This window comes from Lutra lutra, chromosome 12, assembly GCF_902655055.1.
Source record: "Lutra lutra chromosome 12, mLutLut1.2, whole genome shotgun sequence".
In the NCBI taxonomy this organism is placed as follows: domain Eukaryota; kingdom Metazoa; phylum Chordata; class Mammalia; order Carnivora; family Mustelidae; genus Lutra; species Lutra lutra.
In genome coordinates, this window is record NC_062289.1 from 53,519,991 (window position 1) to 53,544,893 (window position 24,903).

Here is a 24,903-nt window from a genome sequence, read left to right on the forward strand (position 1 = left end):
TCCTCCTACTTGTGTTCTCCCTCTCTCTCTGTCAAATATAAATAAAATCTTTTTTAAAAATAAAAAATAAAGGAAAATAAATATGGAGATTTAGGAACCACTAGCAGAAAAGTCTAAGGGAAGCTGAGCCAGAAAATCTGTTCTTAAGATATCTAGTATACAGCGTTACTCAGAAATACCAACCTCTCTGAAGGGGAACAAATAAAAACCACGAAGCTTCACCCTTCCCTCTGCTGGTCACTCCCATTTTGGGAGAGAAAGGAAAACATTCACTTTAATCAAATGTTTGTTCCCAGACTGGAGACACTTGCGAAAGGAATTCTGATGCAATATCCACATCTGAGCTTAGTTTATCAGAGTTTAGTACAAGTTCAGGATTATACAAGAGAGGGCAGTGACTGTTTATGAAATGAGATCCTCTGACAGTGGTTTCCTCAGCAGTGTCTTCAGGCACAGCTAAATGAGTGAACCAGGGATGTTTTCCGGAGGAGAGCCAAGGTGGATGAAAATAATCGATCAATAGCCCTTTCAGTGAGAGGCAGGGTTCCTGGAGGTGGGGTTCACACTGCCAATTTCTCCTGACCTCTGGTCCCCTTCTTCATAACTGCAGTTGGCCGGAGAGGAGGCTGAGATGTGTTGGAGCCACTCATCTCAAGGAAAACACTTCTATTGACTGTATAAACGCTTTTCTTTTATAATGAGCTATATACTTCTGTAACGCTTATGAATTACTAAGCCATTTGATAGTAAGGCAGAAATATTTGTGCACTTCTAAATTTGGGATAGGTTTGCACTGCCTGTGAAGAGCTCAAATCACTTTGGTTTTGAATATTCTGTCTCTTGCCCCCATGAACCTGTAGGAAAGTGTTTTAGGCAACTTCTCTGGCATAAGTACTATATGAGAACATAACTAAATCATGGACCCTAAAAGCAAGCGTTTCGGTGGGGAGAAACTTCTTCCCTTCCAGGCTTTGAGAGCACTGGATTGGGGGGTGGGCGGGGAGAACCTACTGATGGTGAAGTTAGAGCAGAACTAGAAAGGGGTAGAGATGCTGAGGTTAATAGGCCTCAAGTGACAGAAGAAGGATGCTGGAAAGCCGCTCAGTTGGGAGGAGACAGCTGGCAACCTCCATCCATGTTCTTTTGCTACAGTCCCATAATTTAACAACAAGGAATCCCTGGTTCAGACTATCCATAGTATGTAACAGAGCCCGGCAGACAGTAGGAGTCCAGGGAACCATTTTTCAGCATATTTATAGCATTGCTTGGCCCATGCCATTCTTAGGGTAGGCTAAACAGTCTTTCTAAAAACAGGTTCTGTGTAGGAGCTGTTGGAAGCCAAATCCAGATACTGTGTTATGCTGGGACACATCTGTGCTCCTGGCTCTCAGCAGCTGCTGGAGAACGCTTGACCATAGCGCCCACTTGGCCAGCGGCAGGCCTTTTGCTAGCCTGTGTCCTTCTTTTTCTCAACCCTCCAAAAAGCAAAGTTTTTGTACTTTTGATTAATTGGGTAAAAGATTAGACTACTACTCTATATTTTGCCTCTGACACAAGCCAATAATAACTTTTTTAGAAATATAAGTAACTCTATTCTCTTTAGTATAAAAGCAGTGTTTTCTTATAAAAGAAACGATAATCAAAAAATATGTTAAAATCCTCTTTAATTTCATAATTCAGAGATAATGACTACTAACATACTGGCCTAGATTTTTCTTGATTTTTTTTCTATATTTATAAGCTCAAAAGTGATTGTTTTTAAAATAAAAACAGGATTGGACTATATAGTTTCATGTTAATGTATTTCCATATCAGTAAGTATAGATATACACCATTTGTTTTCATTGCTGTATGGTATTCTGTTGTTTACATGGAGCATTTATTATACTTTATTTTATAACTCCCATGGGTAGATATCTAGATTTCTTCTAGTTTTTCCCAATACATTTTTCTTACCTTTGCCCACTTCAGTTCCTAGAACTAGAATAGATGGATGTGCTCTATTGATACATAGTAGCAAACATCCTGAGAAATGTTGAAACAATTGACACCAGCAATGGACAGGAGTGCTATTCCCTTCATTCCTTTATCCCAGTGGATTTTAAAAATCCTTTAAATCTTTGCAATATGATAAAAATGTTACATCATTTCAATTTTCATTTCTTTGATTACTAGTGAAAACCTTTTCATCTATTTGTCATTTGTAATTGTTTTTTCAAGACATTTCTAGCCTGTCCTTTACCACTTTATCATCTCTGTCCCTCCCTGCAGTGGAGGGGGTAGGGGAGGAAAGAATATACAAAATACATAAGTCTAGAAAAATATGTAATAAAATAATAACATTGGAATAGCTTTTCTCTTTCTTCTTCTTTTTTTCTTTGCTTATTTACATGATCTAATTTTTTTTAACAAAGAACACACACTACCTATGAAATAAAATCATGGTCTAATATGTGCAGCTCTGGAATGGGTTTCTGCAGACATATGGTGCTTTATACACTGATCATTCTGGTTCAGAAGCTATTTTCTGAGCAGCAAAAACATCAGAGCTCTAAAAATGCACTGAAATGGCGTCATGCAGTTCAATGTATACAGAGTTTTATAAAACACATAAAGTGTCATTTAAAATATGCTGGTAATTTCTTAGGATTCCTGGCTGGCTGAGGTGGTGGAACATTTGACCCTTGATCGGGGGTTGTGAGTTTGAGCCCCAAGTTGGGTGTAGACATTACTTAAAAACAAAATCTTTACCAAAATACCCAACATGTTACCACTTTCTTAAAAGATTAAACTTAAATTTAACATATGACCTAGTAATTCCACTTATACATCTCTCCCCACAAGAGATAATAACATACATCCATGAATATGAACATAAATGTTCATAGCAGAATTATTCATCATAGCCAGAGAGTAGAAACAATCCAACTGTCCAATTAGTGAATGGATGGACAAAATGAGGCTTCTCCATACATTGCAATAGTACTTAGTAAGAAGAAAGGACAAACTGCTAAAATGTTTTATAACATAAATGAACCTCAAAATAGATGTTTTACTGAAAGAAGAGAGATATAAAACTCCACATACCATATCCAGAAATGTCCAAAGAAGGCGAACAGAGACAGAATGTAGGTTAGTGGTTGCCTATGGGCTGGTCTGGGGATGACAGTGTGGAATGGGCAAAGAAAACCCTTTGGGGTGATGAAAATGTTCTCAAACTGGATGCTAGGTGATGACTTCACACTCTATAAATATTCTAAAGCACTGTCTACTCAACATAGGGGGGATCTTTCAGTTTATCAAGTTCACCTCAATAAAGGGTTTTTTTTTAAAGAATCTAAAATACATCATTTAAAATAAACTTATAAGTGAAATTTTTTTCTAAAAGTTCTTAGATTCACAAAGCAATTACTGAAATTTATTTTTCCAATTTTGTCTTTCCCATTTATCTTCTCTGTTCTCTCACATAAGTTTATATAAAACACATAAATTGTCCTTTAAAACATAATGGTAATTTCTTAGGGTGCCTGGCTGGCCAAGGTGGTGGAGCATGTGACTCTTGATCTGGGGGTTGCTATTTCAAGCCCTATGTTTTGTATAGAGATCACTTAAAAAGAAACCTTTACCAAAACAAAAACCAAAAAACCACGTTAGCAATTTCTTAAAAAGTCGAACACAAATTTAACATGTGATCCAGCAATTCCACTTGTTGGTCTCTACCCTAAACTGATAAATTTTAGAATCTTTCCATTTCCTTACTTTGTAGATTTGAAAACTAGCTTAAGTATAAATTTCAAATTTAGATGCCTTCTCTCTGTCTATAGTCAATAATGTGAAGCCTGCTCTAAATCTGGCGGAGAGCCGCAATTCTGGATACAGGCATCGAGAAATGTTACTGAGAAAACCCTAGACTGTATCAGAGTTTCTAGACAAAGCCCATGAAAGAATCGCCAAGGCATAAGTAACTAAGGTTTTTTTCTTGAATCACCAGAGATACAGTCCTTATCTAACCAGATTTTTCCAGGTGGTTTGTCTACATAAACTTACTCCCTAATGAGTTTCAATGTGTCTGTCTTCACAGTGATTTATCCAGATGCTAACAACTCTCTTCCCTCAGTGACTTCTGACTTTTCCCACAATACTTTTGTGTTGCAGAAAGTCTAAAACATTTTCAGATGATGTAGATATTCATGTCTCTCTCTCTCTTTTTAATATTCATGTATCTTTATCAGTTGTTCTAGGACAGAATTCCACAATTGTTACTGTTCCCTGGGGGTGTATGTGTGCTGCTAACCATTCCCAGTATCCATTTTCCTTTTAGTACTAGAAGCCCCAGCTTCAGCAGGCAACATGGCTGCTCAGCTGGACACATGACACCCTAGCTTCCCTCACTGTGAGATGTGCATGTGGCTAAGTGTTCACCATGCAGAAGTGATGTGTACAACTCTGCATCTCCCCATCCACTTCCTCTCTCTTCTCTTCTCCCCATCCACTTCCTCTCTCTCTTTTTCCCATAGGCTGGGATGAGAACACAAGATAGCACCATGGGGACCATGGAATAACAATGTAGATGGGACCTACAACTCTGAACCACGCCCCTATTTCTGAATTGATAGACATAGGAGAGAAATAAGCTTTTTTGTTTCATTAGCTTAGCCTAATTAAAATCCTGGGTTAGGCATCAGAAGACCTGTATCCTAGATCCACTTTTGCTTTTAACTAACCGTGAGGCTTTTTTTGGTAAATCACTTTATTTTTCTGAACCTCAGTTTCTGCATCTTAAAATTAAAGGATTGGACTAGAATGGGAATCTTAACTTTTTTGAGCCATCCTTTGGCAGACTGACAAAGTCTAGAGGCCCCTTCTTGAAATAATGCTTCCAAATGCATAAAATAACATACATGAGATTGCCAAAGAAACTAAATATATTGAAATACAATTTTAATCAGACCCTTTGAGAGTCTGTGGATCCCAGTTAAGGACACCTGACCTCTAAAGTTCCATTTTGATCAAAATTCCTATGAGTTTATGATTCTATTTAGCACACAAGAGATTTTTTAAAAATTAGTAAGTCTCCTATATTGTTTATACTTTAGTTTTCTGTGTATTATGATGTTTTGACATCTTAAAAACCTTTCTGAGGCACTGCCCTCCCCCCACCCACCCACCTAGGGCTAGCCAATTCTTGGAGATAGCAGCCGCTCAGCCAGGAGCAGGCCTTTGATAAGCAAACCACCAATCCAGAGCCGTGCCTCCTCTATCTGGCCTGCACACCCTAGGACTGCAGCGCCAGGGAGCAGGCTGCTAGGGACCACGCCTATAGCTTAGAGTCTACCAAAATGATTCAAACTAGCCAATCCTAAACTGTTTATCCTGCCCTACCTCCCCTTTCCCGCAGAAACACCAATAAAAGTCATGGCCTAAGGTCTCCCCTCCCTCTGCTCCTTCCATAAGTGCAATAAATTTTGTGTTCCCGATCTTCTCCTGTGTCCCCTCTTGTGGCCACACCTGACTATCAGCACAGAAGAGAACACATAACACAGGCCTGCTGCCTGGAAGTGTCAATGGTCTTCCAAATGCGCTGCGATCCTGTGTAGAAATAATATCCCCACTTGTAGAGAGCCAAACCATTCAAAACACAGGTGAACAAAGAAAGACTCCTAAAATCACACAGCTTGCCTTAAGGATTAAGTTGTAGCACCTTGTTTCCTAGTTCATTAAAGTTGAAACTATAAAGAAGGGGTCTGGAGTAAAATAATGAAATTGCTCCCTGGAATAGATATTAAAGTGTAAGTCCCCCGTAGCCCACCACTCTTTTATGGCAGCTTCAGTAAATTGAAATGGCTTTTTGTATTGTTGGGATAGAGCATCTCTACTCCAACACCTGTAGAGAGCTGCGCTGGTAACTCACTGAGGATAGAATCCTGAAAATCCATGACAGTAACACAGTCTGGCTCTGTTAGCTTTGGGTTGGTGCCTCAGGATTAACCTTTTTATATGAGTTCTGATTTTATTGGAAGTTATTAACTCTATGCCATGTATTCTGGAAGAATTTTCAAATGGCTCTTTCATCTTACAAAAACCACGTTTGGATAGATTGACTTGGCCTCAGTGTTTTCAACCTACTTGGGTGTTCTGCTTTTTGCTGGGTCTTACCTCGAACAAAGACATAAGCACTATATTGTTCATAATATTCTCCCATTCGCACACGGATTGTGTAGAGGCCTTCATCTTCTTTGTTGAGATGAGAAAATGTCAATGTCGCTCGATCTCCGCTCCAAAGTGTTTGCACCCATTTGGATGAAGAAATAGGTGCTCCTGGAAATTTTTTTAAAAGTAAGAAAATTTAATGAGTTTTCCCTCCATTGCTCCCTTCCTTTCCCATCCTTCCATCCCTCTTTTGCTCCCTCCCTCCCTCTCTCTCTCCCTCTTCTTCCATACTGAAAGCTCTTCAGTCTACTGTCAGTAGAAGTCTCTAGGGATTTGAGCCATTCTGTCATGTTTACATTGATTAAAAAATACTATATCAGAAGCGAAGGGACCAGGGCCAAATACATAATCTGCAGGGTCCAGTGCAAAATGAAATTGCAAAGCCCCTGTTCAAAAAGCAGAGAAAAAATACAGTTACAGACACTAATATATAAGGCCTTTTCCTCTCAAAATATTTTACTCTATATAACATATAATTGGGGTAACACAAATTGCAAAAAAAATATTTTCACATCATAAGTTTTATATACAAAAATAATTTTTATTAATGTAATAGCTTGATTGATAATAAGATATTTCAGGCTTGCTTTTCAGTTATTAGGTCATCAGATTTATACTTTTGGCAACTTCATTTTAACTCAGTATAATTGAGGGGCACCTGGGTGGCTCAGTCGGTTGAGTGGCCAACTCTTGAGTTCTGCTCAGGTCATGATCTCAGAGTCATGAAACTGAGCCCCACAATAGGCTCTGTGCTCAGGCAGAGTCTGCTTGTTCCTCTCCCTCCTCCTCTGACCCTCCCCTCACCTCCCCCCCAAATAAAGAAATAAATCTTAAAAAAAAAGTAACCTCAGTCAGTCACTCTTTGCAAATGCAAGATGAGAAATTAATTGATAATTTTTAATTTTGAGAAGGATCTTGCTGTTGATGCAACTATTACTATAGCTATTAGGATATTACATACTTCAAATATTATATAGTTTTATACAATATAGTATTATATAGATAAATTCTTATGACATTAACATTGGGTTAACTTTCTGGTAAATTATTTCAAAATATAAATTTTAGTACTCTAGAGCTAATGATGCTTAGGGGACAAAATTTCTAAAAAAATTTGACTTCATATAGATCAGTTTCACATAAGTCTGAATTTAATTTTAAATGTAATTATACATAATAATATTTTGATATTTTCTCTATCATGTTCTGTAAGTTTTGGAAGGTATACAAGAGGCTGAAAATGATTTGTATATAATCCATGTGTCAGTTCATGCATTCTATCACTGCATCTTCAGTTACAAGGAAAAATTAATTTTAAGATTATCTTCCTTGTGAATACTGCTTCATTCACAGTTTCATGTGAAAATAGTGTTCTTTTTCATCAAATGTGACAACCTTTAAGTTTAATTTACATTTCTAAGCCTCTGAATATTTGCTGTACATTTATAGCAGTTTTCAAAACCAGGGATTCTAAACTCTTTTTACGGAATTCCAACAACTGCCTCATATACTTTACTGCAGTGCCTCTATTACATGATTTTACTTTATAATATTTTACTGGCAAAGTTTACTGCCTGGTTGCTAGTAGTTCCTGTCTGGATGCTCAGGGCAGTAAGTTAGTATTTGTGCAGACTGTATAGAAATGAGCTCTGGGGAAGGACAGATAGGCTGGCAAGCTCCGACTGCAGGTTTCCATGCTGCCCCCACTTGGAGCTCCTCCTCTTCCCTAGGGCCATGTTCCCCATTCACAGTTCTTTTGCCATTACTGGCTTCAGTCTGGACCCAGATGCTCCAGACTGCTCCAGGTACTGGGGTGCACAACTGAAGTTCAGGCCAACTGCTTAGTGAGCACACTGCTCTCTGCCCACCATGCTGAGGGGTCAGTGGGCATGCTCCACAGTCCCAATGGATTCAGTGGACTTCCCTTAATTTTACTAAATAATATTAACTTATAAAATGAATATATAAGTAATTTACAAAAGTGCATTTTTTGTCATCCTTTCCACAGATTACTTGGTGATAAGAAATTACAACCTCCACAAATATGTTACAAAAGTCCTGCTACTTTGATATATGTATAAAAACTCTTTCAACATCCAGTAGGTCATGTCTTCTAATGTCCAGATTCTGCCAGTTCTGATAAACAAGTCTGTGGTCTATGGACACTCGTGCTCTGGTGCCAAGCCCCGTTTGCTCCCCATCTGGTGAATAAGAACCTAAGTGAGAATTCATCATAAAGGCTCACCATTTCGGTACCACTGGATCTCTGGCTGGAAGTGCTTAATTTCAGGAGTGATAACTACACGGCAGCCTAGACTCATTGTCTCGCCCTCTCTTCCAAAAGACACATCAAACTTGTCATCAAAGTGGATCTCAAACTTGGATGCATAACCATAAGGGGTCACACCAACTGGGTACAACAAAAACAAACATTAGTAATTTTGTTTTTTCTTATCAAAGAGACACTAGCATTTTAACAAGTGCTCACAGCAAACACTGATCAAATGAGTTATCTGGGCAAAAATTAAATCTTATAAAGTACATGGTGGGCGGGGCGCTGGTGCAGGATGCAGAGCGCAGGCACAGATCTTAGGCGGCTGGGTCAGCTGACCCGAGGGACCCGCTCGAACCGATTTAGGCCGCTTCCCTCGGCCTTAGAGTCGCCACCGCCATGGCTGGCCAGTCGCAGGGGAGCTGCTGCAGGCCGAGAAGCGGGCTGCCGAGAAGGTGTCGGAGGCCCGCAAGCGAAAGAATCAGAGGCTGAAGCAGGCCAAAGAAGTAGCTCAGGCTGAAATTGAACAATACTGCCTGCAAAGAGAGAAGGAGTTCAAGGCCAAGGAAGCTGCGGCTCTGGGATCCTACGGCAGCTGCAGCACTGAAGTGGAGAAGGAGACCCAGGAGAAGATGACCATTCTGCAGACCTACTTCCAGCAGAACAGGGATGAAGTCCTGGATAACCTCCTGGCCTTTGTCTGTGACATCCGCCCGGAGATCCACGAAAATTACCGCATAAATGGATAAGGGGAGGAAGGAGCAGCTCTGCGTGCAGATTGGCAATGTTAGATACCTTCATGGAAAACGAAGCTTCAGCAAAGCTTGAGTAATTACATCCTTGGGAAAAGGCATTAAATTATTTCTGTATATTATGTTGTAGGTCCCTTCACTTTTTGGAGAATAGCAAATGTAGCTTCTTTGTACAAACGTAGAGCTTATCCAAAGATTTTCTCCTTTTACCTCATATTTCTTAGAAATTTAATGTGTATACGTGGTTTGTTTTCCTATGCCTTTTAGCTCAAGCAACATATATATCAGTACTTTTCTTTCTTAGATGTAGTAAAAAAAAAATTTTTTTTTTTTTTAAAGAAAGAAAGGGATTAAATTTTTTTTTCCCTAAAGCTTTCTTGAAGGTCAGGGGCTTTATCTATGAAAAAGTAGTAAATAGTTATTTATAACTTGTGTGAAGCAGCAGCCAGCCTTAAAATAGTCCTTTCTGGCTAAGGGTAGAACAACGAATACTAGTATATATTGTTCAGGCTGCTTTTAGTTTCTCTTAATCAAAATTATTAGATGATAGAATTCAAGAACTTGTTACATGTTATTACTTGGTGTACTGATAATCATTTAAAAGTAAAGACATTGTCATGCAAAAAAAAAAAAGAAGAAGTACATGGCACATTCCCATATATTATGATGTGAAATGGAAATTCTTGCTTCATTGGTCAGATAAGCTCAATATTTATTTTTATTGTTGCAATGAATAGAATTTTAAGGGGCAGGCATAATACCTCACACAGGATGTAAGTGAATACCACATTTAGGTTAGACTTAAATACTTAGCACAATATATGCACTTTTTAGATTCCTAGTTCATTTAAAACTCAGCTGCTGTACTCTCCAGACAAACCAGCCATATCAATTACTCATAAAAATAGAGTTTTTTAACTTAATGGAAAAATTCTTTGCTTCAGTGTCTTTAATGATCTGAGTGAGAAAAAAATTGATAAGAAATTTTAAACTGAAAAGTTTATAATATTGTGACTTTAAAAAATATTTTTCTTAAAAATATCTTACTTACAGAGTGAGTGAATACCTACATTATAAAGCCTCCCAGGTTTTATTTCTTCTTTTCTCAAGGGAAAGAGCTTGGGAAAATGACTCATTAACAGGTTACCATGCCACACACTTGAATTTGACATGTTGTCTAACCCTCACAAAAACCCCACAGCACAGATATTTTTTCCTCTCTTTCAGATGAGAATGGAGAGGTTCACAAAAATAATACACAACTAATGTCCAGGTTTCAAAGGTATTATGTGTGAAATTGAAATTCAAACCCATAGCTGCCTGACTCTAAAATTTAGGCCCCATCTCTGATATTTCATCTCTCTTCCTAACACCTCTTAGAAGTAATTTGAAAATGCAAGCTAAAATTTATTGAGTTCAACTTGTTTCAAGTATTGTTCCCAGTGTTAAATATCTATTAACTCAAACCTCATAATAGCTCTCTCGGGTAAGTTCCATTATCATCTCTCTGTTTTATAGGTGGGGAAACAGAAGCATAGGGAGGGCGAATTAACTGCCCATAATGACCCTATAGGGCCGGGATTTACCCTGGCAGGCTGTTTCCAGAAGCTGTACTCTCCAGCAATACATGATAGTGCCTTGAATCTGTGTGTCCTCTGGCAGCCACTAACCGAGAGTGAAACAACTCTTTGAAGCACAGTTTCCATCTACCCAACTTCTAAATGATGATGTCCCACTGAGATCAAAAGTGAAACAATTCAATCAGACTTTGCCGTCTGGGAGGCCAGGCGGGTTCCAAAGCTGCCTATGGGTAGAGATAAAGATTACAAAATAGAGATATGGGTTACATCAGGGTTATGGCAAATCTGTGAGCCGGATCTGGACTGCCTCCTGCTTTGCACCATTAGAAATAATTTTTTGATTTTTTAATGGTTGAGATTGAATCAAAGATGTGACATGTGCAAAGTCATAGGAAACTCAAATTTCAATGTTCATAAATAAGGTTTTATTGGAACACAGCCATGCTCATTCATTTACCTACGGTCTATGGTGACTTTTGTGTAGCAACGGTGGTATTGAGTAGTTGTGACAAAGACCATAGGGCCCACAAAGTCTAAAGTATTTATAATTTACAAGTTAGTTAGTTTATAAATTACAATTACAGGAGTCCTTTACAGAAAATGGCAATTCCTGTTTTAGTATATAGTTTAGAGGGGTGTCTGAGTGGCTCGGTCAGTTAAGCATCTGACTCTCGATTTTGGTTCAGGTCATGGTCTTGGGGTCATGAGATCAAGCTCTGCCTTGGGCTTGTGATGGGCATGGAGCCTGCTTATTCTTTCTCCCCTTCTCTCTCTCCCTCTTCCTCTGCTCCCCACTCCACCAAAAAAAAAAAAAAATAGAATATGGTTTAGAGTTAGAAGGACTAACTTACAAGTCCCTACTCTACCATTATGTGTGGTCTTACCTCATGATTTAACCTCTTGAAAACTATTTCCTCATCTGTGCAGCACTGATAAAAGACACCTATAAGCTTTGAGAGAGCGTTAAACAACCATTGCATGTAACAAAATGTCTTAGTATGCTGTCTGATACAAGTGATCAATATATAATAACTATTAAAACAGAACCACAGGCAGGGAGCTTTATCTATGATGTTTATCAGTGGACTCCAAGCACCTAAACCTATACCTAGCCATAGCAGATGCATAATATATGAGTTGGGTAAATGAATAAAAGCCCTCTGTTCTCTGTGTTAGGAACAACTGCACTCAATTCAGGGACCAGTCAGAGAAGGATCTGAAAGATTACGAAGTTAGAGAAGTTAGGTTGAGCTGGGCTTTTAGAGCCTGGTTTGATGGAGAAGAGAGAAGTGGAAGAAATATGGATGATGATATGGCAGGAGGAATGAGCAGGATACATTCAGATGATTGAAAATAAATGATTAATAAACCTGTCTTAGAGACAATGGAAGGTAAGTCATAGGTTCAGAATTTTCAACTATTCTATCTCAATATAAACCAACTGATGGAGAAAAGCATGATTTGGGGTGTGTTCCTCCTTCACTCCTACCCATCATTGCCTCCCACCCACCCATGGTATTGATACCAAAGATGAAAACTTGGAATATTAAAATTAGGAGCCATCCCATGAAATTGATGGAATAGGTCATCTACAGGCATCAAACTAACCAGGAAGGTGAAAAACTGACACATGAGAAAATATCTTCATCAAGCATTCAAAACTATCACTTATTTTTTAGTAATCAGAAAATAAGTTCAGGCTTGGCTTTTTCAGTCTGACCACTGAAAGCATCGAATTATTTGAACAACCTTAAGGGTTTTACTTTTATTGCTTCTATGAAAAGATGTTCTGACATAGGTGAAATGACTGAAGTTCACAAATTACCACAGATTAGAATATTTTTAATAGGGGCACCTGGGTGGCTCAGTGGGTTAAAGCCTCTGCCTTCAGCTCAGGTCATGATCCCAGGGTCCTAGGATCGAGCCCCATATCAGGCTCTCTGCTCAGCGGGGAGCCTGTTCCCGCCCCCCCCCCCCGCCTACCTTTCTGCCTACTTGTAATCTCTCTCTGTCAAATAAATAAAATCTTTTTTAAAAAATAATATTTTTAATAGTTTATTATTAAAGCACATTTAGACAACATTTTATTTGTTTATTTATTTTCAGAGAAGGAGAGGGTGAGAGAGAATCTTAAGAAGTAGGCTCCATGCCCAGTGTGGAGCCCAACATGGCGCTTGGCCTCATGGCCCTGAGACTATGTATGACCTGAGCCGAGATCAAGAGTTGGGTGCTTAACCGACAGAGTCACCCAGGTGCCCCTAGATTCCATTTTAAATTGCACTTCATAAATTAATGTACTTATTTATTCCTTCATTGTATTCTGTGTCAGGTATTGGGGTTTAGAGATAAAAGGTCCAGTTTTGCCTTCAAGTGGCTTGTAAGCCAGTTAACAGCATTCAGTGTGGTGGATGCCATGATAGAGGTGCCGTGGTCTCACCGGGGACACCCAACCCTGACTGGGTAGATGTGGGGGTGGCAGTGGGAGTCATACACAGATTTCTCCAGAATGTGATGCTTACCTGGATGTTCTGATACAGGATAGACTTGGGAAGGGGCAGGGGGGCGGGGGGAGGTGTAGTGAGCATGGTTAAATCACCTGCCCCAGGTTTGTGTTGTGATCTTTTTTAGTTAACACAGAAAGACTTAAAAACATTTGCCATTTTTAGCCCATCATATCTGGGTTTTTAGAAAACCGGAATGAAGCAGTTATATTCAGAAAGAGAATAGTAACCAAAGAATCTAAAAAATAAAACCCAGCATAAATAGCAATTATACACATACTAGCATATATTATAATAATCCTTTTATTTCAGCATTGTGGAATGGCTTATGCTGCTGTCTTTTAAATAGAGATGACACTTAGCAAATATATTTTTAAACTTACAGCTGAGGGGCAGGGTGGAAACCCCAGCATGGAAGCGAGTCTCATCAAACTCTCCCTTATATCCTAAAAAAGAAAGCAGAAATGCACGTGAACTTGCTTCCTGATTTATTTTTTAGCCATGAGAAGAAATTTTTAAAAATACACTTCGAATAAAACATGTGGAGTAAACCTACTCTTCACCACAACTGAAGCATATGCTGAAAGCTCCCCTTTAACGTTCATCGCAGAGGCCCGGTACTGAGCAGTGTCTTCAAAATCACATCTGAAAGGACAAGATGGAGATGAGTGAGCACTGCTGCAAGCTCTTCTATCAAGGATCTCTTTGCTAACACAGCACACTGCAAATCACTGGCCAGCATGTGGCTCAGGGGGACTTTGGATCAAGCTGACCCCTATCCAGCTCCCTGCAGGATTTTACATAACAGAAGATACCTACTACAGTTTCAGGCCAGCAGCACAGTGCGGGAGGAGGACACCTACAGTCCACTGTGACCCTAGCCCAGGTTCATTTAAAATATCCAAAAAACCCCATGTCAACAAACTGTTAAGCACATACATTACAGCATGAACAGTGTTACAATTAACCAGTCTAAAAGTGGTGACAACAGCAGAAAATGTCTGGCCATGCAGGTAACCTTCCAGAGCACCCCAGGGGTACAGCCTTCCTGCTGGCCTCCCTTGGGGAGAGTTTCACTCTGGGGGCAACAACAGAGAGGGAAAGACACAGCCTCTCCTGCAGGACTCCCACAGCCTCCCTGAGCTACGAACTGGATCTGGATCTGTCTAATGTGTGGTTCAGTGTTGTAGCTTCAAAGTACAAATATGGTATTTATCTCTCAACTTAACTAAGGTTCAGGTTACACTTGGAGTTTCAGCCCACAGCACAACATAGCAGTGCCATCTGGAAGTTCCTATAAGTTATAATAAGTTATAATACAGAAATTGGGATGTGTTTAATAATGGAGTAAAAGAGAGAATGATCTCAGAGATGAACAAGCTAAGATTTCAAAGCAGATCACTTTGTGTCTCATCATAACCAGTGTCTGTGTTCTTCATTGACCTTCTGGATTTAGTGTCATTTGTGAAAAATTCTTTTTCGTTGAAATTTTATGGACATCAGTGGAACTCCAGGAAGGTCAATATGGTTGCCTTTCTCATAACTATTTAATTATAAAGCACCCACGTAGCTCTCTGCAGCCTCAGTAGAATCACTAGCTGGCAGAACTGAAGTGCCTTTAGGTCAAGGTCAGTGCTTGACCAATGTCCCAGGGCCCTAGGGTCCTACTTGAAACCCAGTATCACGTGTGTCACCTGCTCTGATCAGAATGATTTAAATTTTACTTTGACATCTCAGCATGTCATGGTTTCATGTGAACTGAAAATGGTGGGACTTCTTCATCTACATAAACAGGCTTGCATTTCAAAACCCTATTAAGAGATAGAATAAACGTTTGAGGACTCAGAAATTTTGATGTGGGGTTGGCTTTCTAAATTTTGCTTTGGATTTTGCTTTAAAAAATCCCATGTCCAGTCCTGCCTCCATCTGTAGTCTGATAGGCTTGGTACATAGTTTCCTGCACTTCCTGGGGAGCTGAAGGAGAGAATTTATCCCAGTGCAGCTTACTTTCACTGCTACTCACCTCATTCTCCATGGCCTTTCCTGATTCAAGGCAAAAAAGGATGATGGTGATAACATTGACTTGGAACGGGGAAGGATAATTAAATATAAATGCCTATTTATGTAACTTATTTTCTCACTAATTTCTAAGAAAAACTCTGAAGTATATAAAAGGATAAGCTAAAAGGTACAAATTAACTTTTTTTCTCATCATCTTTAAATTCAAATGTAAGATCACTTTGTGAGCATGTTGCATTGGGAAGAAAGGGGGACAGTGGTAGTTAACTGCTGGGATGCCTCCCCAGGCAATTGTCAAGCGACACACATGGACCCTGACATCCTCTTACGCATTGATCTCCAGAGTATGCATTCCATATCGACTCTCAATAATATATTTTCCAGGGTGTGCGTGGACGTTGATCGGTACCTGGTTTTTATACCTGTGAGACAATGGAAACAAGGCAAAGTAAGTTGAAATAAAAATAGCTTTATGATTCGAAGCACGCACACAAGGTTCATTCTGACTTTTATCTATCAACAAACAATGCATGCCAAAATGATCTTTAACATGCTGAATCTCACCACAAACTCTGATTACTACTTAGAATCCAACTTCATATTTTTAATAAATAGCTATTACCCACTTTAAAAACCAGTTGGCTGAGAGAGATCTATCCCATCAGGTTAGACTTTGGACTTAATAAATAAGAAAAATCTAAAATAAAACCCCAAACCCTTATGTTGGGAAGTAATTATAAATTATAAATAATTTTAATTTTAAACTATTTTACTTTTATTTTTTTTTATTTTTTTTTTTAAGATTTTATTTATTCATTTGTCAGAGAGAGAGAGAGAGAGGGAGAACACAAGCAGGGGGAACAGCAGGCAGAGGCAGAGAGAGAAGCAGGCTCCCTGCTGAGCAAGGAGCCCGATGCGGGACTCAAAGATCCCAGGACCCCAGGATCATGACCTGAGCCGAAGGCAGCGGCTTAACCAACTGAGCCACCCAGGCGTCCCAATTTTAAACTATTTTAAATGTAGGTTGTTTTCCAAAAATAATACAGTAGTAATTAAAGCTAACTTTAAATAATATCATGAATAACTCTAATCTTATAAATGAATTCAATGTATTATTCTACTATGGAATTTATAAGTTCTCATAATTTGAAAAACAGAATAAGACTTTTCCAAATACCTACACTCTTAATTGAAATACATCTCTTATACTACTTTATCCTGAGGGTTTTGAACTATTTTTATGCCCAATGACAAATTTAAGTGTCTCTTTGGCAATAACTCTAGGGGCAATGTGAATAATTCCAAACAAGTATTTAAATGTCCCGCTTGATGATCTAGCCTCGTATTCACAGACAGATCCAAAAACATGGGTGTTGAGTAAGTAAATGAAGGAACTGCTACTCACTAACACCAACACATTGAACCAATGAATTTGCATGAATCTCCCCACAGATTACAATCCAGATTTTCATTCACAAAATTGATCTAGACTTTGGACTGGAAATCCAATTAAATCTGGCTCTTTTTTAAAAAAGTATAAAATTAACTCAATTCCTTCCCTTTTTAAGAGAGAACTTTTCTCTTCTCCCCTATTTCCTATAATTTAAAAAATCTAAATAGGCAATACATTTATATGGTTCAAGAACCAGAAAGTATAAAGGTACACAAGGAATGATCTCCTTCAAACATGTTTGTCTGCCATCCAGCTTACTCCCACAGCTACTGTTCTCCTTGGGTTCTTATGAATCCTTCCCAAGTTTATTTTATGTAAGTAAAACAAATACAAACATAAATTTTTTTCTCTTCTTTCAAACCAAAATTTAGCCTATTATACAATTTATTACATAAATATAGCCTATGAAATTAAGTCAAACAACTTTAGCATTTTTTACCATATATCTATGGTGAAAAATATATAATAAACATATATATATTATCTATTATATATATATATATATATATATATATATATATATATATATATATATGTTTCCTTTTGTGTTGACAAAGCCCTCCTTCAGGATGGCTAGCTTCACTGTGGTGGTGCAGAAGCATCTTGTAACTAACTTCTCTACTGGACCCAACACATAAACAGGTTTCCTTCTGCTCTCCAAGTGACTTGGGAATCAGACGGTGCTCCTTGGCCTCTCTGCACCTGGCCCTGATGAGTAATATGTGCTCCCGTCATTAGTGCTTCTGGGTAACCTCTAGGTTCCATTTAGATGGACTTGGTCAGTACATGGGATTGGCCAAAGAACAGCTGCTGCCTGTTCGTATCATTTGTTAGACCTCAGGGACTTGCATGTCCTGTGGGTGCTTAGTGGAAACTTGGAACTTAACCCTCTTTGGAAAGGGCTCTAAGGGAGCCAGGGCCCAGGCACACATGCCCTTGAAAAACATGGCTAAGGACCAGCAGCTACAGGGGAGGCAGAACAAATGCAGAAACCTTGGTTTGTGCTTGTGTTGTGGGTCCCCTGCTCATTGAGGGGATGAATGCTTATTGAAGACTGGTACTCTGTACCAGTGTTACGAAGTAAATTAGAGCTTCATTGAATGATTATTTTTTAAAAGGCAGCATACCCAGGAAGGTACACTAATCCTACACACAGTTTACTTCCAGGGAGGGTTTACCTGGAGGCCAATGGAGCTTCAGGGTCACTCATTATCAAGGTTCTCCTGAAGTCTCATTGCCTAATTTATATTGTTAACATTCTTTTTTGTAAAGACTGTCCCGCACTTTTATGAGCTTCATACCCTGCAAAACCTGGATCTGACCTTATTTACTGCCATAGCTAATTTCCAGTTATCTGCTAGATGACTGTCTAAATTTAAGCTTTATCCAGGGGCAAATCTTACTCTCTGAAGTATGTTAACTATTTTCTTAGTGGCCCACTGGTTCTCTTGTTTTCATATTTACTTTATACTTGACTTCAAGGCAATTGGATTTTCTGTGAAATGCTCTGATCTATCCCTATGGAGAGAATTTTATAAAGAATGGAGTTGTCTTCTCTAAGCACTAAAGGATGTGCAGGAACTTGAGAAGACTTGTTCTAGTAAATGAATCGCTTCCCAATAATTCCTGAGACAAATCTTGTGCCTATGTCTTCTTTTTGGTTTAAAATGAGCCCCTGGCACATAAAGTTCCATATTAAGAAAAAAAAAAGTATTTCAAAGCCAGATATGAAAGATTTGGGGAGCCAATCATACTATTCTCAGCTCCATTAATGAGAATAACTGAAAATTGACAGTATTTCTATTTTTTCAATTTAACTAGAATTCAAAGAGTTGACAATTTAGTCATCTCATATTTTTGTGAGGAGTTTTTATATTTTTTGCTTGTTTTTAAATCCCTTCTTTTCCAGCCAACACAACATAATACAGAAATTTAATCTCTGACAGAGTTTGAGCTCTTCCTTTGTGAAAACACATCACTCTAGCTCAGTAACAACATCAGTGGTACATGGCATGGTTGTATTGTATTTTAGCAGCTATATGTTTAGCAAAATAAGCAAGTGCTTAACAGATTAGTATTTATTTCCCAGAAATTCCTTTGTGTCCTTTGAAAATCATCTTTAACTCTAATTTCTAAAATGCAGGAGAAAAAAAAAGAATATTGTGTAATAAGTATATCTACTTGATTAAGGACTCCAATTATTTGTTTAATTCATAAGAGGAATATCTTACTGACCAAGTAATTCTTAGAGCTGAAAATCTGTTATTCTTCACACATTTCAGTTGGTAAGCTTAGATTTTTTTAATGAGGTGGGAAGTAATCAGTTTCTTAAGAGGAACTATCCTTTTCATGGGCCAACATATGCAACTCCATAGTTGCAGAGAAAGGTGAGGCCAAGACTGATTGATTCCTAGCTTAGTATAGTATACCTTTATACTTAAAAAAAAATTAGTATACCTTTTTACTTTAACGCTTGTAAATTGATTTTTTTTAAAAAACTTCATTTTCACTGTAATATGTTCTTTGTCAGTTACCTCCATTAGTCCTAGCCTGGTGGCTAACCAAAAGAGATAATGGACAAGAAAGGAGGAGTCAGGCCCTTTGCAGGTGGCAATGACATTCGTGTGGCATTTATACTGCAACATAGGGGTGCATTTACCACCACTCCTGAGGATAAAAAAACAGCACGCAAAATATCCGTGTCAGGGAATTAAACAGAAAACATCTCTTTAGGTTGGCTCCAACATTTTCATACTTCCACTGTCTGTGGCGGGTACTCATGACATAAATAACAGGAAAGTTTGGAGTTTAGGGATCACGAAGTCATTGACAACTGCAATAGGATATATGATGGAAAGAGAAGATTGGTGCTTATTCTTTATGGAAAGAAAATTTCTTAAGACCCCATATTGAGTAACATCTTCCATCTGGTTTCCCTCTTTCATTTGGCTTTAGAAATATGTTAAGACCTCAGCACATGTGAGGAGTAGAGATGAAGCCCTCTGGGTTTTAAGTATTTTTTTAAAAGAGTATTGTTTCTGATCACAAAATAATTCCTATAGTATATGGGAGAAAATTTTTATTTAAATTGTATGGCCCATAGCAGTCATAGCCATATATTTTCTTTGTATATAAGTATGTTGGCTACATTTTAATACCTTATGCAAGATAAAGACCCCTTTTATAAAAGGATTAGCAGGATTATGAAGTATCATAATATATCATAATGTACACGAGACTGTTCTTTCTTCTCATTCATAAAATATTTGTCCTGGTATCCTTTCCTCACTATTTAAAAAATCTGTACAAACTTGAGGTACTTTCTTTGACTCTTGCATATTCACAATGCTGAATATCTTCACTGGAGGTAAAACTAGTTTTGTGTAATAGATTCTGTGAGTAATTTTCATATAGATAACATACCATGTGACACGAGGTTCTGGCCAGCCGGATACAGAGCAATGTAATTTTACACTTTCTTTCTCCCAAACAGTGTGGGAACGAGGCTTAATGACAAAGTCGGGAGCATGGAGAAGATGATCTTCATTCAACTTTCTATGAAATGCCTCAGTTTCTTCTAACTATAAAAAAAAATCAAAATATTATGAAATCAAAGTAACCTGTGCTACTAAAATAACAAAAATCCAAGTTATCATTTTTCCACTTGGAGGCTTACTTTTGTATTTAGACCAAAGGCCTTCTCCTTCTCCCCATTTTTAAAAAATATTTTATTTACTTATTTACTTATTTATTTATTTTAGCGAGGGGGAGGAGCAGAAGGGGAAGGAGAGGGACAAGCAGACTTTATGCTGAGCATGGAACCCCATGTTGGGCTCCACTCAGAGCTCTCCCCAGGGCTAAATCCCAGGACCCTGAGATCATAACCTGAGCTGAAATCAAGTCAGATGCTTAACCAGCTGTGCCACTCAGGTGCCCCTCTTTTCCCCTTTTAAAAAGATACATTTAATTTTTAACATTCTAAGCCTCAACAACATATTCTACTTTCCCCTAAGGTGGACTTCTTAAAGTTCTTTAGAACCATAATTTCTGTAGAACCTAAAATTTCATGGAGTTTAAAATTACTAAGTCTTTCTTTAACACATATATTTTGCTGTCTTTCTCCAGTTTTGTTTCTCCGTAAGATTACATATTTCTTCATTCAAAACAAATAAATCTGTATGTACATACACACACAATGTTCCATGCATCTCTGCATTTGTAAATTACATTAAATTGTATTTTCTTACTGTTTTTGTCAGTGACATGCGTTCTGCCTTCTCTCGAATTGCTACTTTCCTTGACTTCTTCTCAAAAGCTTCTTCCTGGTGAAGAGTGGATGTAGACTGTTTGGATACTGAGGACTGTTTGGATACTGAGGACTGTTTGGATACTGAGGACTGTTTGGATACAGCAGACTGTTTGGAGACAGCGGACTGTGTGGAGACAGCAGACTGTTTGGATATAGCAGACTGTTTGGATGCCGTGATTCCTTCTTCACTAGCAAGAAGATTTCTCTGGGCTATATAAGCAGCAGCTTCTTTAATTCTTTCTTCTTCTGTATCTGTAATTCCACTGACATGCACTTGGCTAAAATATAATAAGAGCAAAACATGGATACTGTGGAGGGCACTGATAAGATTGCCTAATTTTTACTAATTTCAAAGTATCAGAACTTAGACGTTGTGTACTGTACCCAAAGAAAACCTGACAAAGAAAAACCTGGTAAATCAGCAGCTAACTCTTCATATACAGAAGTGATCATCACCTTAATCCATAATGGTAACAATAATAATACCTACTGTGGCCATGATGTTGCCAAGTGCTTTTTTACAAACATCATCTCATTTTACACCCACAATAACCTTATGAGGAAAGCTCTTATCATTTCTATTTTAGACAGATGGTAATAAAATTCAGAGAAATTAGATAACTTATTGAAGGTCACTTCGTTGGTTTCTTTAGGGCATTTAAATAGGATTGACTCTATAATAAAAGATTAACTTATGATATTGTAAAATGAGATATCGTTTGTGTGCCTGTGATCCTGATATGGGACTATGTGCTTGGTCTGGATTCTTAACTCAGCTGATACAATGCAATCCCAGAACTGTTGTATATATAAACAAATTCTAAATTTACATGAGATCCTTAAGCCAAGATAGTCTGTATAAAGCAGCTAGTAAGATTCTCAGAAAACAATTGGTATTCAACAAAGTTTCCCCATCTTCTTCCTAGATTGTTAATACTGTCAACATCATTATGAAGTGTTATTTTTTTTTTAAGATTTTATTTATTTATTTGACAGAGAGAAAGAGATCACAAGTAGGCAGAGAGGCAGGCAGAGAGAGAGAAGGGGAAGCAGGCTCCCCGCCCAGCAGATAGCCTGACTAGGGCTCAATGTGAGGCTTGATCCCAGGACCTAGAGATCATGACCTGAGCCGAAGGCAGTGGATTAACCCACTGAGCCGCCCAGGTGTCCCATGAAGTGTTATTTTTTAACACAGTAGTAGAATATAGGAGGTGGATCCATATTTAAAAAGGGAAAAAGGAGAACCAGAAATAAAACCAAGAGGATAAATTTTTCCTTGCATTTTATTTTATTACAGTTTCTTTTGTAAATGATCATTTCTTGGGACTGGCCTTGAGGAGACAAAATGGTTTCATTTAGAAGAAAGAAGTTACTGGGGTACCTGGGTGGCTCAGTCGTTAGGCATCTGCCTTTGGCTTGGGTCATGATCCTGAGGTCCTGGGATCAATCCCCACATCGGGCTCCCTGCTCAGCGGGAAGCCTGCTTCTCCCTCTCCCACTCCCCCTACTTGTCTTCCCTCTCTCACTGTGTCTCTCTCTGTCAAATGAATAAATAAAATCTTTTAAAATAAAATAAAAGGGGCGCCTGGGTGGCTCAGTGGGTTAAGCCGCTGCCTTCAGCTCAGGTCATGATCCCAGGTCCTGGGTTCGAGCCCCACATCGGGCTTTCTGCTCAGCAGGGAGCCTGCTTCCTCCTCTCTCTCTGCCTGCCTCTCTGCTTACTTGTGATTTCTCTCTGTCAAATAAATAAATAAAATCTTTAAAAAATAAATAAATAAATAAATAAATAAATAAATAAATAAAATAAAGAAGAAGAAAGAAGTTACTGAAAGGGAGAAGCCTCATTTCATATGGTAAAGAGATGGAGACGTATACCACGTAGGAGAATGCTAACTTAATATGCTTTTTAAATACTTTTTTTAGGGGCGCCTGGGTGGCTCAGTGGGTTTAAGCCTCTGCCTTCGGCTCAGGTCATGATCCCAGGGTCCTGGGATGGAGCCCCACATCAGGCTCTCTGCTTAGCAGGGAGCCTGCTTCCTCCTCTCTCTCTCTCTCTCTCTCTGCCTGCCTCTCTGCCTACTTGTGATCTTTATCTGTCAAATAAATAAATAAATAAAATCTTTTTTTTTAAGTTTAAGAAAATAAATATTTTTTTAAAAAAAGAGTGGAAAACAAAGCAGAAAATAAAATATTTTATTCCTCTAGACTAGTCATCTCCTGTAAAGAATGGCAGTGTATATTAAACCAACTGTGAAGGGGCTAAGAATGGGGAAGCATACTTAGCAAAATACACATATTTCAATGGAAAGTTCACTTAAAAAAAATCAGAGATGGGGCGCCTGGGTGGCTCAGTGGGTTAAAGCCTCTGCCTTCAGCTCAGGTCGTGATCTCAGGGTCCTGGGATTGAGCCCCACATCTGGCTCTTTGCTCAGCGGGGAGCCTGCATCCCCTCTCTCTCTGCCTGCCTCTCTGCCTACTTGTGATCTCTCTCTGTCAAATAAATAAACAAATCTTTAAAAAAAAATCAGAGATATCAAAGATATCAAAGAAAAAGCTAAAAATAGCGTATTATTTATCCCCTTACCTTTCTAACTGAAATCAGAGCAATTATGACATTTGTTTCTGAAACAATTCCAAAAGGAACTATCAGAGAAGAATGGGAAGAACAACACATGGCAACAGAAGTAGGTCACCAACAATGACAACCAGGTCGTTGCCTCCTGAATTTCCTGAGATGGCATTTGCCCTGAGAGGATGCCCTCATTTTGAGTATCACCTTAGCCCTGTGTAGAGTTTAGCATTCAAAGGAAAATAAACAGGAAAGGCTCCAAAGGTTCCCATTAAATCTTAATTTGGTGTCTCCTGCAGGTTTCATGTTTCCCCTAGATATTAAAATCATTCAAAAAAAGTTTATATTTTTTAAAAAAGAACACACACACACATATACACATATTTACCTTATAAACACAGAAATTTGGCATTAATGGACTTGTGATTTCATGATTACTCTGTTTGAAGTTTGCCCCAAGATAAATAGTAATCTTTTTTACATTAAACAAATATAGGGAAATAGGCGGGCATTCAAATTATGAGGCCATTCTTGTACTTAGTCTATGTTATCTAAGATTTTTCTTCTTCCTAATGAATAATAATTAAACCACACTGGCAACCACAGTGGTTCCCTCTGCCTTAATATAACATCTGACCTTTTTTTTTAAAGTTCATCCAATATTTTATAGTTCTGAACCTTTCTTTTCTACTCTAGTGACTATATGTAGTGTCCAATCACTAGCATCCAATGCTCTCCTTCTAATTTGTCAGTTACATCACTAGAACTAAGTTCCTGATCATTCTCTTTTGTCATGTAGCCATCCTAGATGATGGCAGATTTTCACAATGAACATGTCTCCCTCAGTGCAGAGTTCCAAGGTTCCTCAGACTTTACTCAATCAGGACACAGTTAAGTGCTCAATAAATGTCAACTGCAATTATTATGACTACCTGACAACATTATTCTTCACTTTCTAATATTTAAAGCCAGGAAAAGAATGCATACGTACCGTCCTGAGAAAATGGGCACCATATAGTCACTTGGCAGATTTTCCTTCTCTTCTCCGGAGAGAAGGCTCTTCTTGGCTCTCTTTGCTTGGGGGCTCAACTTGGATGAATAATCTTCTAACATGAGACTGGAATCTGTAAGTCTGAAACAAAACCCCCAATATTAGCTAATAACCAAAAATTGCATTGAAAATATTCAAAAATGGGGCACCTGGGTGGTTCAGTCATTAAGCATCTGCCTTTAGCTCA

At 38.4% G+C, this 24,903-nt stretch overlaps 2 protein-coding genes across 4 annotated transcripts in view; one reads left to right on the plus strand and one right to left on the minus strand.

Annotated features, from left to right (window-relative positions):
- The window catches only part of MYOM1 (myomesin 1), a 151,900-nt gene that overhangs the window by 77,357 nt on the left and 49,640 nt on the right, over positions 1–24,903 (minus strand). For all 3 annotated transcript variants that reach the window (XM_047696346.1, XM_047696348.1, XM_047696345.1), the window contains 8 exons: positions 24,657–24,797; positions 21,035–21,374; positions 20,211–20,368; positions 15,664–15,756; positions 13,872–13,960; positions 13,699–13,761; positions 8,456–8,620; positions 6,157–6,318 (listed from right to left, as the gene is read on the minus strand). In XM_047696346.1, coding sequence (XP_047552302.1) covers positions 6,157–6,318; positions 8,456–8,620; positions 13,699–13,761; positions 13,872–13,960; positions 15,664–15,756; positions 20,211–20,368; positions 21,035–21,374; positions 24,657–24,797 — 1,211 coding nt within the window. The remainder of the gene's footprint in view (positions 1–6,156; positions 6,319–8,455; positions 8,621–13,698; positions 13,762–13,871; positions 13,961–15,663; positions 15,757–20,210; positions 20,369–21,034; positions 21,375–24,656; positions 24,798–24,903) is intronic.
- On the plus strand, positions 8,753–9,867 carry LOC125082392 (V-type proton ATPase subunit G 1-like). The gene is made up of 2 exons (XM_047697961.1): positions 8,753–8,770; positions 8,869–9,867. The coding sequence occupies exons 1-2, from the start codon at positions 8,753–8,755 to the stop codon at positions 9,229–9,231; spliced, it is 381 nt and encodes a 126-aa protein (XP_047553917.1). The 3' UTR covers positions 9,232–9,867.